Source organism: Engystomops pustulosus, chromosome 7, assembly GCF_040894005.1.
Source record: "Engystomops pustulosus chromosome 7, aEngPut4.maternal, whole genome shotgun sequence".
NCBI classification, from domain to species: domain Eukaryota; kingdom Metazoa; phylum Chordata; class Amphibia; order Anura; family Leptodactylidae; genus Engystomops; species Engystomops pustulosus.
The window spans coordinates 20,971,161-20,986,666 of NC_092417.1; the positions used below are offsets into that span (position 1 = coordinate 20,971,161).

Consider the following 15,506-nt stretch of genomic DNA (forward strand, 5'->3'; position numbering starts at 1 on the left):
CTCCCACAGGGAGGTGAAGGTGAGGCCGCTACTGTGTGGAGTGAGGTCTGGCCTCCAGCGCATAACTAATAAAAATACCTGGCGGACAGGTCCAAGCAGGCCTTACCTGCCAACATGGTCACCTAGCATATCCATGTAGACAATACCCCTCCCGACTCTACCACCGACATCATTGACAACTAGACAGATATTGTTATGCGAAAAAAATGGAGGTCAACCTCAGTTTAAGTGAACCAGGGCCCAGTCATTCAAAAACAAGGTAAATCTTTACATACAGACCTCCCAAACCAGATTAAGTCAGCGGCGGTCCATCAGCAGATTTCCCTCTAAACACATTACCCACCGGCATAACACACGCTTTGCACGGCACAGAAATATCAAATTCAGAAATTTTTTTTTTCCATTATGTGCACACAAGGAATGTAAAAGATCTTATCTACAGATGTTCCAGGATATCCCAGACATGAAGGGGCATTTACATCACGAATATGGATTTTTAGGCCAAACACCAGATTTTATTTTGTTTGAGCAGATTATAATTTAGCACAAATTTAAAAAAATTGTCAAATGTCAAACGTCTCTACAAAAATATTCTAAGATAATAGATTTCTGGGAAATTCTTTTTTGGGTAAATATGAATTGACGCTGATGCTATAAAAAAAAAAAAAAATAATAAAATATGTAAAAACAGAAAAATGTGTTCATTCAGAATTTGTTTCCACCCTGCTCTGTCTTTGAGTAAACTTCGCTTGCATAATCGAGTCCTTCTCAAGACGCCTAAGGAAATGGATTTTCCAAAATTGCAAGGTAGGCGAGACGGCAAAAAATTCTCCATGTGTCATTCGAATTTTTGTAAACCCAACAATTTTTTGGGGGATGGCACCGAAGCATAAACCTAATGTTTACATTGGAAGATCCGCCAGAAATTTGTTGTGAAATTTATTAAAAGGGAAATTTTTTTATATATATATATATTTTTTAAAATTTAGAATGAAAGGTTTTCCACTTGAATGAACTCGCTACACATATCCAGGGTAATATTGTTGTATCGCTAGGAAGAGGGAGGATTGGGGAGGGATTAACCTGTCACTTATAATAAGGAGGAACGTCAAAATGCTGAATCGCACCTTCACATAAAATGTAAAATTTATAGATTTTAATTGACATTCAATTTTTTTTACCTTTTTTTCTAAATAAAAAACACACATATATATATATATATATATATATAAAAATTGTATGTTGTAAATATAAACAGAAATGTTGATGCAAACTAAAAAAAATGAATTTTTTTTTACCTGTCAATTGATGTCGGAGGTGAACTGATGCTCATTTTTGCAACAGATATCCCAAAATCCAGTGTTTTGTCTCCAGATCGGAATAGGATATAAAAAATAAAATATATGCAAAAATGCAGCAAATTGTTTTTACTGCATACAAATGATGCAATGAATTGTTATAGGGACCAACCAACCCATCGTGTGCATTCGTCTCCTTCCAGCACCAGGTCAAAAACTGGCTCTCGTTGTCAAGTAGATGCAAAAAAAAAAAAAAAATTATAAAAAAATAAAAATAATTAAAAAACAACTACACCCCCCTGCCTAAACATAATGCCGGAGACACAGGACAAGATTAAAAAAAAAAAAAAAAAAAATTAAAAATCCAATTTTGTTTTAACAGCTGTTGTGATGTTGACAAGGCAAACTTTTAACCCCCAGTGTTCAGGATGACATGTCGCAGCGGATTTCATCCTCCGCATAAATTAAATATTATTATAATCCTCGGCATGGATCGTCCACATTACAAAAATAAATAATAATAATAATAAAAAATAATTGCAAAAATAAAAAAATGAAATGCTAAGGCATCTGCACAATTCCTATGAGCAGCAGATAAAGCGGTGGTTTTTTTTTTTTTTGCAATGCACCAATTTGCTGGAGGGGTGAGCGAGGACTTTGTGTAGGGAGAAGAAGGTTCTTCCAGGTCTTTGATTTCTCTTCTCACCTCCTTGGGAATAGATTTATCTCCTTGTATTATAGCAGATCCAGTTTGGGTAAATCCAAGAGGCCTGTTAGATCCTGCGGCTTTCCAGGAGCCCCTGCCCAGCATGCACCATCCTTCCCATAGTCCCTGCTCTCCTCTTCCTCTTTCCACATCCAGCAGGAAGGAGCAGCAGCAATACCCAAAAAATAGAAAAGCAAATCTATGGGACTAGAATGCAGAATATGGCAAGGCCCAGATTTCCCAGCTGAGTGCAGGGTGTAGGTGCCTGAGATAGATAGAAGGAATCAGTTATTTTCTGCTTGGCTCTCCCCTCCCTCCTTTCTTTCTTTTCCCTTTTTTTCTTTCTTTCTTTGCCCTCCCCCCTTCTGCAATAAACACAGACTGAGCTGAGCTGCTCCCCTCCCCCTCCCTGGGCTGGGCAATGGCTCCTTCCCTCCCCTATCTCACTCCCTTCCTCCCCATGCTCCTCTCAGTGACTGGGAACACACTGAGATACAATGTATCCATCTGTATGTATCATGGAATCCTGGGAACACACTGAGATACAGTGTATCCATCTGTATGTATCATGGAATCCTGGGAACACGCTGAGATACAGTGTATCCCTCTGTATGTATCATGGAATCCTGGGAACACGCTGAGATACAGTGTATCCCTCTGTATGTATCATGGAATCCTGGGAACACGCTGAGATACAGTGTATCCCTCTGTATGTATCATGGAAACCTGGGAACACGCTGAGATACAGTGTATCCCTCTGTATGTATCATGGAATCCTGGGAACACGCTGAGATACAGTGTATCCCTCTGTATGTATCATGGAACCCTGGGAACACACTGAGATGCAATGTATCCATCTGTATGTATCATGGAATACTGGGAACACGCTGAGATACAGTGTATCCCTCTGTATGTATCATGGAATCCTGGGAACACGCTGAGATACAGTGTATCCCTCTGTATGTATCATGGAATCCTGGGAACACGCTTAGATACAGTGTATCCATCTGTATGTATCATGGAACCCTGGCAACCCGCTGAGATACAGTGTATCCCTCTGTATCTATCATGGAATCCTGGGAACACGCTTAGATACAGTGTATCCCTCTGTATGTATCATGGAAACCTGGGAACATGCTGAGATACAGTGTATCCCTCTGTATGTATCATGGAAACCTGGGAACACGCTGAGATACAGTGTATCCATCTGTATGTATCATGGAACCCTGGCAACCCGCTGAGATACAGTGTATCCCTCTGTATCTATCATGGAATCCTGGCAACACGCTGAGATACAGTGTATCCCTCTGTATGTATCATGGAATCCTGGGAACACGCTGAGATACAGTGCATCCATCTGTATGTATCATGGAATCCTGGGAGATCATGGAACACGCTGAGATACAGTGTATCCCTCTATGTATCTTGGAATCCAGGGAACACGCTGAGATACGGTGTATCCATCTGTATGTATCACGGAATCCTGGGAGATAATAATAATAATAATTCTTTATTTATATAGCGCACACAGATTACGCAGCGCTGCACAAGCATATCAAATTGGTCCCTGTCCCCATGGGGCTCACAATCTAAACAACCTACCAGTATGTTTTGAAGTGTGGGAGGAAACCGGAGTACCCGGAGGAAACCCACGCAAACACGGAGAGAACATACAAACTCTTTGCAGATGTTGACCTGGGTGGGATTCGAACCCAGGACCCCAGTGCTGCAAGGCAGAAGCACTACTCACTCAGCCACCGTGCCGCCCTATATCATGGAACACGCTGAGATACAGTGTATCCCTCTATGTATCTTGGAATCTGGGAACACGCTGAGATACAGTGTATCCATCTGTATGTATCATGGAATCCTGGGAGATCTGGGAATACGCTGAGATACAATGTATCCATCTGTATGTATCATTAAATCTGGGAACATGCTGAGATACAGTATATCCCTCTGTATGTATCATGGAATCCTGGGAACACGCTGAGATACAGTGTATCCATCTGTATGTATCATGGAATCCTGGCAACACGCTGAGATACAATGTAGGCCTCTGTATGTATCATGGAATCCTGGGAACATGCTGAGATACAGTGTATCCCTCTGTATGTATCTTGGAATCCTGGGAATACGCTGAGATACAGTGTATCCCTCTGTATGTATCATGGAATCCTGGGAACACGCTGAGATACAGTGCATCCATCTGTATGTATCATGGAATCCTGGGAGATCATGGAACACGCTGAGATACAGTGTATCCCTCTATGTATCTTGGAATCCTGGGAACACGCTGAGATACGGTGTATCCATCTGTATGTATCACGGAATCCTGGGAGATCATGGAACACGCTGAGATACAGTGTATCCCTCTATGTATCTTGGAATCTGGGAACACGCTGAGATACAGTGTATCCATCTGTATGTATCATGGAATCCTGGGAGATCTGGGAATACGCTGAGATACAATGTATCCATCTGTATGTATCATTAAATCTGGGAACATGCTGAGATACAGTATATCCCTCTGTATGTATCATGGAATCCTGGGAACACGCTGAGATACAGTGTATCCATCTGTATGTATCATGGAATCCTGGCAACACGCTGAGATACAATGTAGGCCTCTGTATGTATCATGGAATCCTGGGAACATGCTGAGATACAGTGTATCCCTCTGTATGTATCTTGGAATCCTGGGAATACGCTGAGATACAGTGCATCCATCTGTATGTATCATGGAATCCTGGGAGATCATGGAACACGCTGAGATACAGTGTATCCCTCTATGTATCTTGGAATCCTGGGAATACGCTGAGATACAGTGTATCCATCTGTATGTATCATGGAATCCTGGGATCACCCACATTTTAATCAATGCTCACATGTAGCTTAGACTTCTGACACATGGAGATGGACACAGATGAAATTATCAGATGGATCATGGATATGTAGATTTACTAATTCCCGTCCCACCAATAGTAAGTGACCTTATAGATAATCGTCATCGCTGCACAAAATCATCAATTTGCCTTGTTTTTAGGTGATGCACAAACATTTATCAATTGCAACTTTTTATACCTGTGTTTCTCGCGTTTCTTGGTCTTTGGTCAGCAGGTGTTATGTATCCAAAAGATGCGAGCGAATTGAAACATTTGTGCAAGTTTTGGGGAAAAAGGGGCATAATCCTTCCGTACCTTTTGTCAGCTTGTTTTTGGCGACTAAGCCTTCATGCACACGTACTTTATTTTCCTCAATGTGAGATCTGATTTTTGTACTGATGGCACACTGACACATTAATCACTATGGAGGCATGTGTTTAGGGTTCAGGCCACGTGGCTCTCCGATTGTATTGTTACAGGAAATAACCATTAAGTTGATCCCACTCGGTCCTGGCGCTAGTTGTCTCCTTCAAAAGAGGCAGAAAAAGCAGCCGGAGCGTGAAATCTACCATTTGATTACATTGCAATGTGAACCAAACATACCTTGAGAATGCAGAAACATATCTTGTTTAATCCCTAAACCGGGTGGTTTTGCTGAAAATAGAATTATAAAATTATGATAATGAGGCTCTGTCACTCCTTTGGGTGCCCAGGCGCTTCTCCTCTTGCCCTAATTATGCACTGCTCCAGAGAACGCTGTATTCACTGTGTTGTGCCTGAAGTAATCAATCGCTGCACCATCCCCCAGCCGCTGTGTATGAGTCATCCAGCACAGATTGATTAGTCCTGTCTGGACAGTTCAGAAAGTTCTGTGAAACACAGAAGTCAGTATGCCCCCCAGCTTTCCCAAGGTCCTGAATTTTATAATTGTTTTTTGAGCAAAACCACTCAGAACATGGAATAAACAAGATATGTTTCTGCATCAGTGTCGTTACAGCATTCTCAAGGTAAGTTGGGTTCAGAATGCATGAAACCAAATGGCAGATTTCCTTAAATGATTCACGCCACTTGCGTCAAGTCACCTCCCTCTCCAATGCTGGATACCTCCCTCCTCCGTAATGGATACCTCCCTTGTCCATGGTCACGCAAGAGGAGTGAAGAATTAACAGTCCAGATATTTCATTGCTTCGCCTCCTTTTTCTAAATGTTTTTTCCCAACAATCCTGGTGTATCAAGCTAATAATAATAATTCTTTATTTATATAGCACACACAAATTACGCAGCGCTGCACAGAACTTGCCAGATCAGTCCCTGTCACCATGGGGCCCACAATCTAATCAACCTACCAGTATGTTTTGGAGTGTGGGAGGAAACTGTAGAACCCAGAGGAAACCCACACAAACACGGAGAGAACATACAAACTCTTTGCAGATATTGACCCTGGGACTTAACCCCAGCACTGCAAGGCTGTAATGCTAACCACTAAGCCATCATGCAAGCTTGAAGAACACCAGTGCCAGGATCTAGGTAACACTGACAATAGGTGAGTATGTTTTGTAAACCTGCAGGAAGAGCAATGTTGCGTGATCAGGGGTGGAGCCTATCAATTGCTTTTTAGAAAGCTTGGAAATGCTGCATGTGTACACGGTCTTAGACTTTCCCATATAATTCTATGGAGGTACAAAAAATTCACATGCCACACAGGTATCTTCCATATTGCCAGCCTTATGGGGTTTTTTTTTTTTTTTGCAAATCTGCAAAATTGGATGACAGACTCATGACACATGGACCGTTTTGCGGAGATACAGCTCAGCAACAGACTACTGATGGCACACGGACAGAGATGAGCGGTGTCCTTCTGGCCAATCATAGCCATGGCTGTTCGGCTGCCAATTCGGCAATATATCCGGGTCGCGGGACCGAACCCGAACTGAAATTTTTGGTCTTCTCATTTCTACACAGCCTAAGGATACTTTGTGACTATAGTGTCAATTGTGCGTTCGCTCACATTCTATGTGTTTTCAGTGTGTATCTGTGGCCGCAATTTCTTTTACATCCACAAAAAATTATGATGGTTGGCTAAAATTACATGCCATAAACATGATTCCCTAGCGTCATCTGAGAAAAAAAACGGACCACACATGAATGACATCCATGTTTGTTTGTTTTTTTATTGCAGACCTACTGATTTCTACGGAAATCCATGATCCGCAGGTGAGAAAAAAATTGATATAGGTCTCTTTCACACTTATCCATAGTTTTTTTTTTTCCATTTATCTCTACTTTAAAAATCACAACAAGTACTATTTCCCACATGGATCCACAAATAAATTCTTAAAAAACGGACACCCCGTTTTTTTTTTCTTTCTCAGATAATACTAGAGAACTAGGTTAATTTCATATAATATTAGTCAACCATCCGCTTTATTATATGAGCGCCAAAAAATTGGACGAGGATAGAACACAAACACTGACTGACAATGGATCCGAGTTTTGAAGGCGTGCAGCAGTCCCACTAGTATGAAAGAACCCAAAATATGATATTTTTTCCTCTCAGTTCGCACACCCATGAAAAAAACGGACATGTGAATAGCCAAATAGAAAGAAAGGGGGTGATTTTGAAGTCTCTGAGAGCAGATATATACCAACCAATCAGACCTCAGCTTTCATTTTCCCACAGCAGTTTACAACATGAAAGCTGATCTCTGATTGGTTTCCATGGGCAACTAGACCAATCTTACCTCAGATACTTCTGATAAATCTCCCTCATAATGGGTCAGTATGCTATCCGCGAAAATTGGCATACAGATGTTAGAAAAACCTAGTCTGACCTAGCCCTAAGGCTACTTGCATACATTTGTTTGTTTTCTCTGCCCGCAAACCACGGATCTCTTGTTTGTCTTCAAGTTTTGACACAAATGTCCACAAAAACGGTCCACGTCTCATCAAAATGTCATGTGATCTGCGGATCAGTGAAAAAGCAGGAATTTATTAATAAAACGGAATATATGTGAATATAATTTTTATTTAGTCACAGTTCTGTGGGAGGAGCCACAGTCTTCATATCTACAGTAACAACTAGTCATACAAAGGACCCAAAAAATTGCCCCAAAGACAAAGATTTTTAGAATGAGGCTAGACATACAGTGGTCACAGGGCAGAAATGGCGCAACGTGTTCAGATCTGATCACATTGGTTGATAAATTGATTAGTAAAGTAATGATTAGTAAAGCTGCAGTGAGTGTCACCAAAACCCCAAACCTGCCAAATATTTGGTTGTGACTGAGACTTGTCTGTGATTTGGTTGTGTCAGTGAGAACGCCAACAAGAATCAGCACGTTAGACAGCGCCACCCACGTATATGGCTCAGTCAGGTATTACCTCTCATCCTCATTCACATAAGGAGATGCAAAACCCACAGCCAAAGGGGCGCTGTTTTTCCAGAAATTTTTTTTTAAGAATCCATTTTGATAATTTTTGACACCCTTTTTAGCCTCCCCCCAAAGACCAGGCCTGTATTGCACCAATTCACACACCATTATGTGAGACTGTTCCTTCTCAGGACATTTGCAACTGAATAGATTGTAAGCTCCTATGGGCAGGGTCACTCCTGCTTTGTGATGTAAGTAGTGGTGATTTATCTGGTGGTCAGTCAACATTCTGCAGAGAGAGAAGATCCGGCCCCAGTGATGGAGAAGAGCCACTGAACAATGAGGGTTTCTATGGAGGGTTTCTGGTGGGATGACATTGGGAGGTCAATGAGGCTTCAAATGTAGTCACTGAGTGTAATCCCTTTTATATGACTATGTGATGGCCGTCTGCATCGACAAATTAGTCTGTGCCAGATACTGCTGCTCTCTTCTGGCACAAGTTACTTACCTACACAGTATCTGTAATGATGTAGAACGTCTGGAGGTCAGATGATCTAGCAAGTTGGAATATTTTGGTAGACTGGTCTATCATGACCAGTCAAACTTGGCTGATCAATTGGAAATATTGGGTGATTGATTGTCCAATATTTATGTTGGACTTTAATCTGGCCCCCAAGTCTACACCCCAATGTATGGCATGGAGGTCATCGAAGCTCTCAGGGTTACACTTGGATGTCTTTGGATGTCAGGTTCGTGAAAAGAAGTAGACTGTATCACAGGTATCTCAGCCTGTTAGAGAGGGCCTATGGGGGACAACTTCTCCTACGTCTCTGTTGGTGGGGAGTACATATATACATCTTCATCCTGTTGAAAGAAGACCTGGCACATCCATGTATCCTATCAGTAGGATAGCATCAACCAGATTTCTTTTGCCTGCTCGCTTATGATGGACCAGGCCACTGCCATCGATGTAAGGTTTTTGTGTATGCCAACAGTAGATGCAGTAAAGAAAACACTTTTAGGAGACTTCAATATCTAAATGAAAAGGTGCCTCAAAATGATGGTCAAAAATCAGTGGCATGAGGAGTCTACTAACAAATAACTGCTTTGCTCCTGGTGGCAAGTACCAAGTGATAAACCTGCTCAAAATTTTTTTGTAGGGTTTTGTTGCCATTTATTTATATAGCGCACACAGTTTCCGCAGTTCTGCACAGATCTTCCCAAATCAGTCCCTGTCCCCAATGGAGCTCACAATCTAATGTTTTGGAGTGTGGGAGGTAAACCGGAGGACCCGGAGGAAACCCACGCAAACATGGAGAGAAGATACAAACTCTTTGCAGATGTTGACCCTGGGACTTGTACCCAGCGCTGTAAGACTGTAATGCTAACCACTGAGCTACCGTGCTACCCCAATTTGGGGCCCAAGCGTTCTAGGGAACCCATGGCCACCAAAACCACCCATGAAATATTTTACTTAGAAAGACCTTCAGCCATGAAATCCTTGCACATCTGTTTATGCTCTCAATACACTTGTACACAAGAGCCATTGGAGGACCTACAAAGGTCCTGAAACTTCAGATTGAAAGCAGATAGAAGGGACGCATCTTCCATTCCCCAAGAGGCGGATTCTAGTACCAGCTGTAGGAAGTGATCCCAGGGGCCATAATATTCATACAGACCAGGATCCATGGCAGTCTTAGTCCTTCCCTGCCAAAAGAAATGTTCCTGCAAGCATGATTACCTCCAACAATTCCAATAATTAATGGAATTTACCCACATGACAAAACTGTATGCAGGAGGCCACTTAGCTCCCCCTAGTGTTAGCTGTATACAGTCAATATTGCATCATTCAACTCAACAGCTGTGTAAAAATATGCTGCGCTGAAGCAAATAATGTAATGCTATTAACATATGGAATATCCAAGAAGCCAAAATGATGGAATGGAGCCCCAAATTTTAGCAGTTTGGGAATGGTACTTTGTGAATTAAGCCAAGTAAGTGATCAATTTCAATGTTTAAGGTGCTTCGGGGGTGAGGATTTGGAGATGAAGGTCTCCTAAACAAGAGAACTTTCCAGTCACGGTCTACTCCATTACTACTGAGGTCTACTCTGCCCATTACTAAGTCTTATTCCTACTATATTCTTCAGGACATTATATAGCTGCAGAGTGTTATACATGGACTCCGCGCTGTAGGAATAAGTCATCATTTTCCTGGCCCGGTCACTCATGGTAGAAGCCGCTTTATCCGCAGGAAGTAAGATTTACTTGGCCGCCATGCGGTAGCTACTAATGAAGTAATGACTTGTGTGTAGCGGATGTGGGGCTCTCTAGCTTTCTCTCAGCTGGACAATTTTGCTGCTTCCACAATTAACCCCCTTTGGCCGGCATCTGCTCTCTAGCTATGTTCCCTCTTCTCTGTCACAGGGGATTCTGGGATCTTAAACACATTGGCAGTCGCCCATATCCACAAGGGACAGAGGAATACACAACCACGAGAGCGTTTTCCTTGGCTCTCCTCGCTGCCACTGTTCTGTTTGTTTCAGGGGAAAGTAACATTTGAGCTGTGACTACCCGCTCCTCTAATGCAGAGCAGAGGGGGCAGGTCTACCGGGGCAAATTCTTATTAGGGCTTGGATTTGTTTCCCCTTACAGCATTTGGATTTGTGGTGGGCAAGAGAAGGACCAGATTATATTCATATTTACTAAATCTTCCCAAATCTCCAGGAGGCTCCAAAAAACATTCCAGAAAAGTTGTCCATTCTCTTTAGCCCGGAGAAGTGTTCTGAAATCCATGGGTCTACATGTCATTAACATCGCCGCGAAAGGTGGGCATCTCGCGCCTCCAATAGTGGTTTGTCACCTTCTATATGGACATGATGGGGCAGATTTATCAAGCTGTCTGAAAGTCAGAATATTTCCAGTTGCCCATGGCAACCAATCACAGCTCAGCTTTCATTTTACCAGTGCTCATGAATATTTTAAAGGGGAGCTGTGATTGGTTGCCAGGGGCAACTAGAAATATTCTGACTTTCAGACAGCTTGATAAATCTGCCCCGATGTGTCATAAAAACCTAGAAGGCGCATGTCAAGAGCCGAGATCCCCGGTTCTTCAGTTTCCTGTTGCTGACCCAAGTGGAGAGAGGGACACCAGGGCATGAAAGTGCCAAAACAGCAGAGCAAGCCACCTTTCAGGCCTATAGATGGAAGAAGGATAAGGGATTCTTAAGTTCTGCTATTGCCATTGCGGGCACAGACTCTGGTAGCTTGTGGCCTCCACATTACATGGTTCTTCTCAATTCGGTTATGGAGCATTATGGGGGTTCAGTATATAAATTCTCAGCCCAGAACCTGACTCCTTTAAGGTGGACCATACATTCAATGTACTTAAAGGACATCTACCACCAGGATGAAAGACCATATGCAAATGAGCCAGAGGGGCTCCAGGCTCCATTAACACCTATGGAACCTGGAGCCCCTCAGGCTAATTTGCATACAATCCTTCATCCTGCTGGAAGATGCCCATCAAAATCAAGCCTGTATACCATCAAAATCAAGCCTGTATAAACCAGGGACACGTACTCATAGATCCATGGCCTCCTTCCTTTTAAAATGAACTTATATAATTAGGCTAATGAGCCAGAAGAGCTAAGGGCTCTGGGGTTGTTACAGAAGGCCTTTGTACTATGGCTTCACAAGCTGTTGTTACACTGTGCAGTAGCCTGTCTCAGCCTCACCCATCCCCTGCTCATGCTATAAGCGTGTTATCAGAGCCCCTCCGTGCTGCAGATTCACAGGCTGTTACATTCTGAAAGAGCACTTCCCCCCTACCCCTATATGCTCACTGCAGCTGAGATTACAGTAAGTGCAGGGGGAGCGTGAGACAAAGAGGAGCTGCTGCACAGTGTAGCAGCTTGTGAATCCAGAGCGCTCCTATAACACGCACTTAGCCTTTCAGCTCATGAAAATAATTTTAAAAGTTGATATTAGAAGGCAGGAGGCCATGGATAAAACATATAAGAAGATACCACAGTCACGGTGCCTGGTTCTATGAGTAATTTCCCTGGTTTATCATGGTGGATTCTGAAAATTTCATTTAACCCTCTGACATCCAAGATGGCGGCACATCACGCTAGATGGAGAGATCATTTTCACAGAAAAAGCGTCCATCATGTTCAAATTTCATCCTTTGCTTGTAGCAACCAATCACAGTGCAACTTGCACTTTACTAGAGCAGTCTGAAATATGAAAGCTGAGCTGTGATTGGCTGCTTTCGGTTAATCACGCTTGCCGTTTTATTTTACCGGCCAGATTTGAGGATGGTATTTATTGATGTGTCCAATTATTCTGTCAAGTAGGCATAGATTCCAGTTTTGGGATAATATCTGGTTTTAAGAAAGCTGGATGACATCCAATATGGCCGCCAATACAGGTCCGAGCAGGCAATGTCAGGTACATCTGGTCATGCCGTGATTTCTAGGGCAGGGCCTGCCAGATTCGCCATTCAGAAGCCTGGGACAGCTGAGTGGCGGCCATATTGGAAAAACAGACATAACTCTTGGGTTATTTGCCGGGTTTTCCTCTTGTTTCTGGGAATATGTGTCCCTATTTTTCTGCGGTTTTGTTCGTTTTTCACATAGTAAACACAGAACAGAATTTCCTAATAAGTCGTGGACATGGAAGGGTTTTATTTTGAGCCTCTCTCCACCCGGTCAGGTCACCTTATATAGATCTCTGGCCAGAACTTCCGAAATCTTTTGATCCCATTGTGTCACGATCCTTCCCAGAAACAGCAGGAAGCTGCTGGGAATTCATATGTGAGGATGGTATAGGGTTAACCCTTGCTGCACACGACCACTCACATCACAGGGTTAACATTTATGCTTAAAGGGGCATTCCATGCTGGAAATACAACACTTGATCAGCGCCACCTAGTGTCTGCTGGTGGAATAGATGTCAGCCTGGAGGGATTAGTTATATTAGTTATCTCCTGAAATACTCTGTGCTGCACTGAAGATGCTTTCATGATGAGTCTTGGATGCACTTGCATTGAGAGTGCGACCTTTGTGCCCTTGTGTTAGGGTTAAAGCCTCCCATAGGGTTAGTAAAGTTACATCATAAAACACTCTGTGCTGCTGTGGGCATCCATCCCATGACTGGCAGATCACGGTTCACCCTCAAGTCACGTCTTCCTAATCCCAGTGAATATCATCCGATGACTGGAAAGCTCTCTGGCTCCAATAGCTGAAACACTCTGTGCTGCTGTGGAAATAAAGGTATTATCACTATATACTCCCCTCCTTAAAGGGGTTGAAAAATATGTCCACTTTCTTCCAAAACAGCGCCACGCTTGACCATAGTCTATGTTGGTATTGCAAGCTCCAGTAGTTGCAATACCGGCATTAACCATGGTCAGGCGTGGCGCTGTTTTGGAAGAAAACTGCTGTGATTTAAAGAAAGCAGCCATGTTTTTCAACCTATGGACAACCCCTTTAAGTCAATACTCTTCTCCCCCGTCCTATCGATTCACATGACACAGCACTCTGGCTTCCACAAGATAACTAGTCTATTGCTGAAATACTTTGTGCTGCTGTGATATTCTGCGCTTTTCACTCTATACATCCCACAACTCGCTCTCTTCATTTACAACCTGCAGAAAGGTTCGGAGCAATGTGAATCTAGCGCCCCCCAACCCCAGGATACAGCAGTGCGATGAGTAATTAAGTCCCATCCATTACAGAGGATTTGATTTCTCAGGGATCAGGAGGTTTATCCCGGTGATTATACAGCAGGGACGTCCCTTCCGCTCTCAGGAGCCAAACATCAAGGACAAGTCAGGACACCATCATTATGTCCTCTACAATGGCCAGTACTAGGGGACATTACAGGGGTGCGCTGTGCCGCCATCTAGTGGTGCCACTGGTGACTACACTGGGAAGTATGGAAAGCCTTGGGTTATCTGAGGCTAGAGTTAAAGAAAGAGTTAATGAAAAAAGTAAGATAACAAATACCATATTTTTTCAGACTAAACCACGCACCTTATAATAATACACACCCCAAATTTAGTCATGCAAAAAAGAAAAACTATATTTGACACCAACTAAAAGTTCCTTGTTGGTCACACACACGCAGAGCACACACAGCTCTGCTCCATGCATTCACCCACACACAGCTCTGCTCCATGCATTCACCCGCACACAACTCTGCTATATGCATTCACCCGCACACAGCTCTGCTACATGCATTCACCCGCACACAGCTCTGCTACATGCATTCACCCGCACACAGCTCTGCTACATGCATTCACCCACACACAGCTCTGCTACATGCATTCACCCACACACAGCTCTGCTACATGCATTCACCCGCACACAGCTCTGCTACATGCATTCACCCGCACACAGCTCTGCTACATGCATTCACCCGCACACAGCTCTGCTACATGCATTCACCCGCACACAGCTCTGCTACATGCATTCACCCACACACAACTCTCTATGTGCATTCATCCATACACAGCTCTGCTACATGCATTCATCCATACACAGCTCTCTACATGCATTCATCCATACACAGCTCTGCTACATGCATTCACCCACACACAACTCTGCTACATGCATTGACTCATACACAGCTTACTACATGGGTTCAATCACATACAACTCTGCTACATTCACTCACAGCTTTGCTACATGCATTCACTCACACACAACTTACTACATGGATACAAACAACTCTGCTACCTTCATTCACACATAACTATGCAACATGCATTTACTCACACACAGCTCTGCTATATTCACTTACACACAGCTCTGCTATATTCACTTACACACAGCTCTGCTATATTCACTTGCACACAGCTCTGCTACATTCACTCGCACACAGCTCTGCTACAACAAATCACTCGCACACAACTCAGCTCTGCTATATTCACACACAGCTCTGCTATATTCACTCACTCGGGTCTGGGTCATACAGTCACACACATGCCCACACTCAGCACTGATACATCCATTTACACACACACCTCTTCTTCATTCCCAATCTCAGCTGCAATAACTTTTTTGGCCTTGAAAAAATATGGTAAGAGAAGAGTAAGACAAATCATAGTAGTAACCCTTTCTTATGAGGTAAGTAGGCTGCAGGATATATTTCCCTTAAAGCAGTTTTCCAAATTTTTGTAAAAATATGGAAAACAGTAGAAAATAGGGACAGTATATTGTATGTGACGGTGGTCTCTTCAT

General features: G+C 43.0%; 1 protein-coding gene across 5 annotated transcripts in view; it reads right to left on the minus strand.

Moving 5' to 3' along the window:
* ARHGEF11 (Rho guanine nucleotide exchange factor 11) overlaps positions 1 to 2,353 on the minus strand; it is an 86,923-nt gene extending 84,570 nt beyond the window's left edge. For 3 of the 5 annotated variants that reach the window (XM_072115034.1, XM_072115031.1, XM_072115032.1), the window contains exon 1: positions 1,299 to 2,352. In XM_072115034.1, coding sequence (XP_071971135.1) covers positions 1,299 to 1,333 — 35 coding nt within the window. In that variant the 5' untranslated portion in view covers positions 1,334 to 2,352. Of the gene's footprint in view, positions 1 to 1,298 lie in introns of all 5 variants that reach the window. The other 2 variants (XM_072115035.1, XM_072115030.1) reach the window with 1 other exon arrangement.
* Positions 2,354 to 15,506: the final 13,153 nt, after the last annotated feature.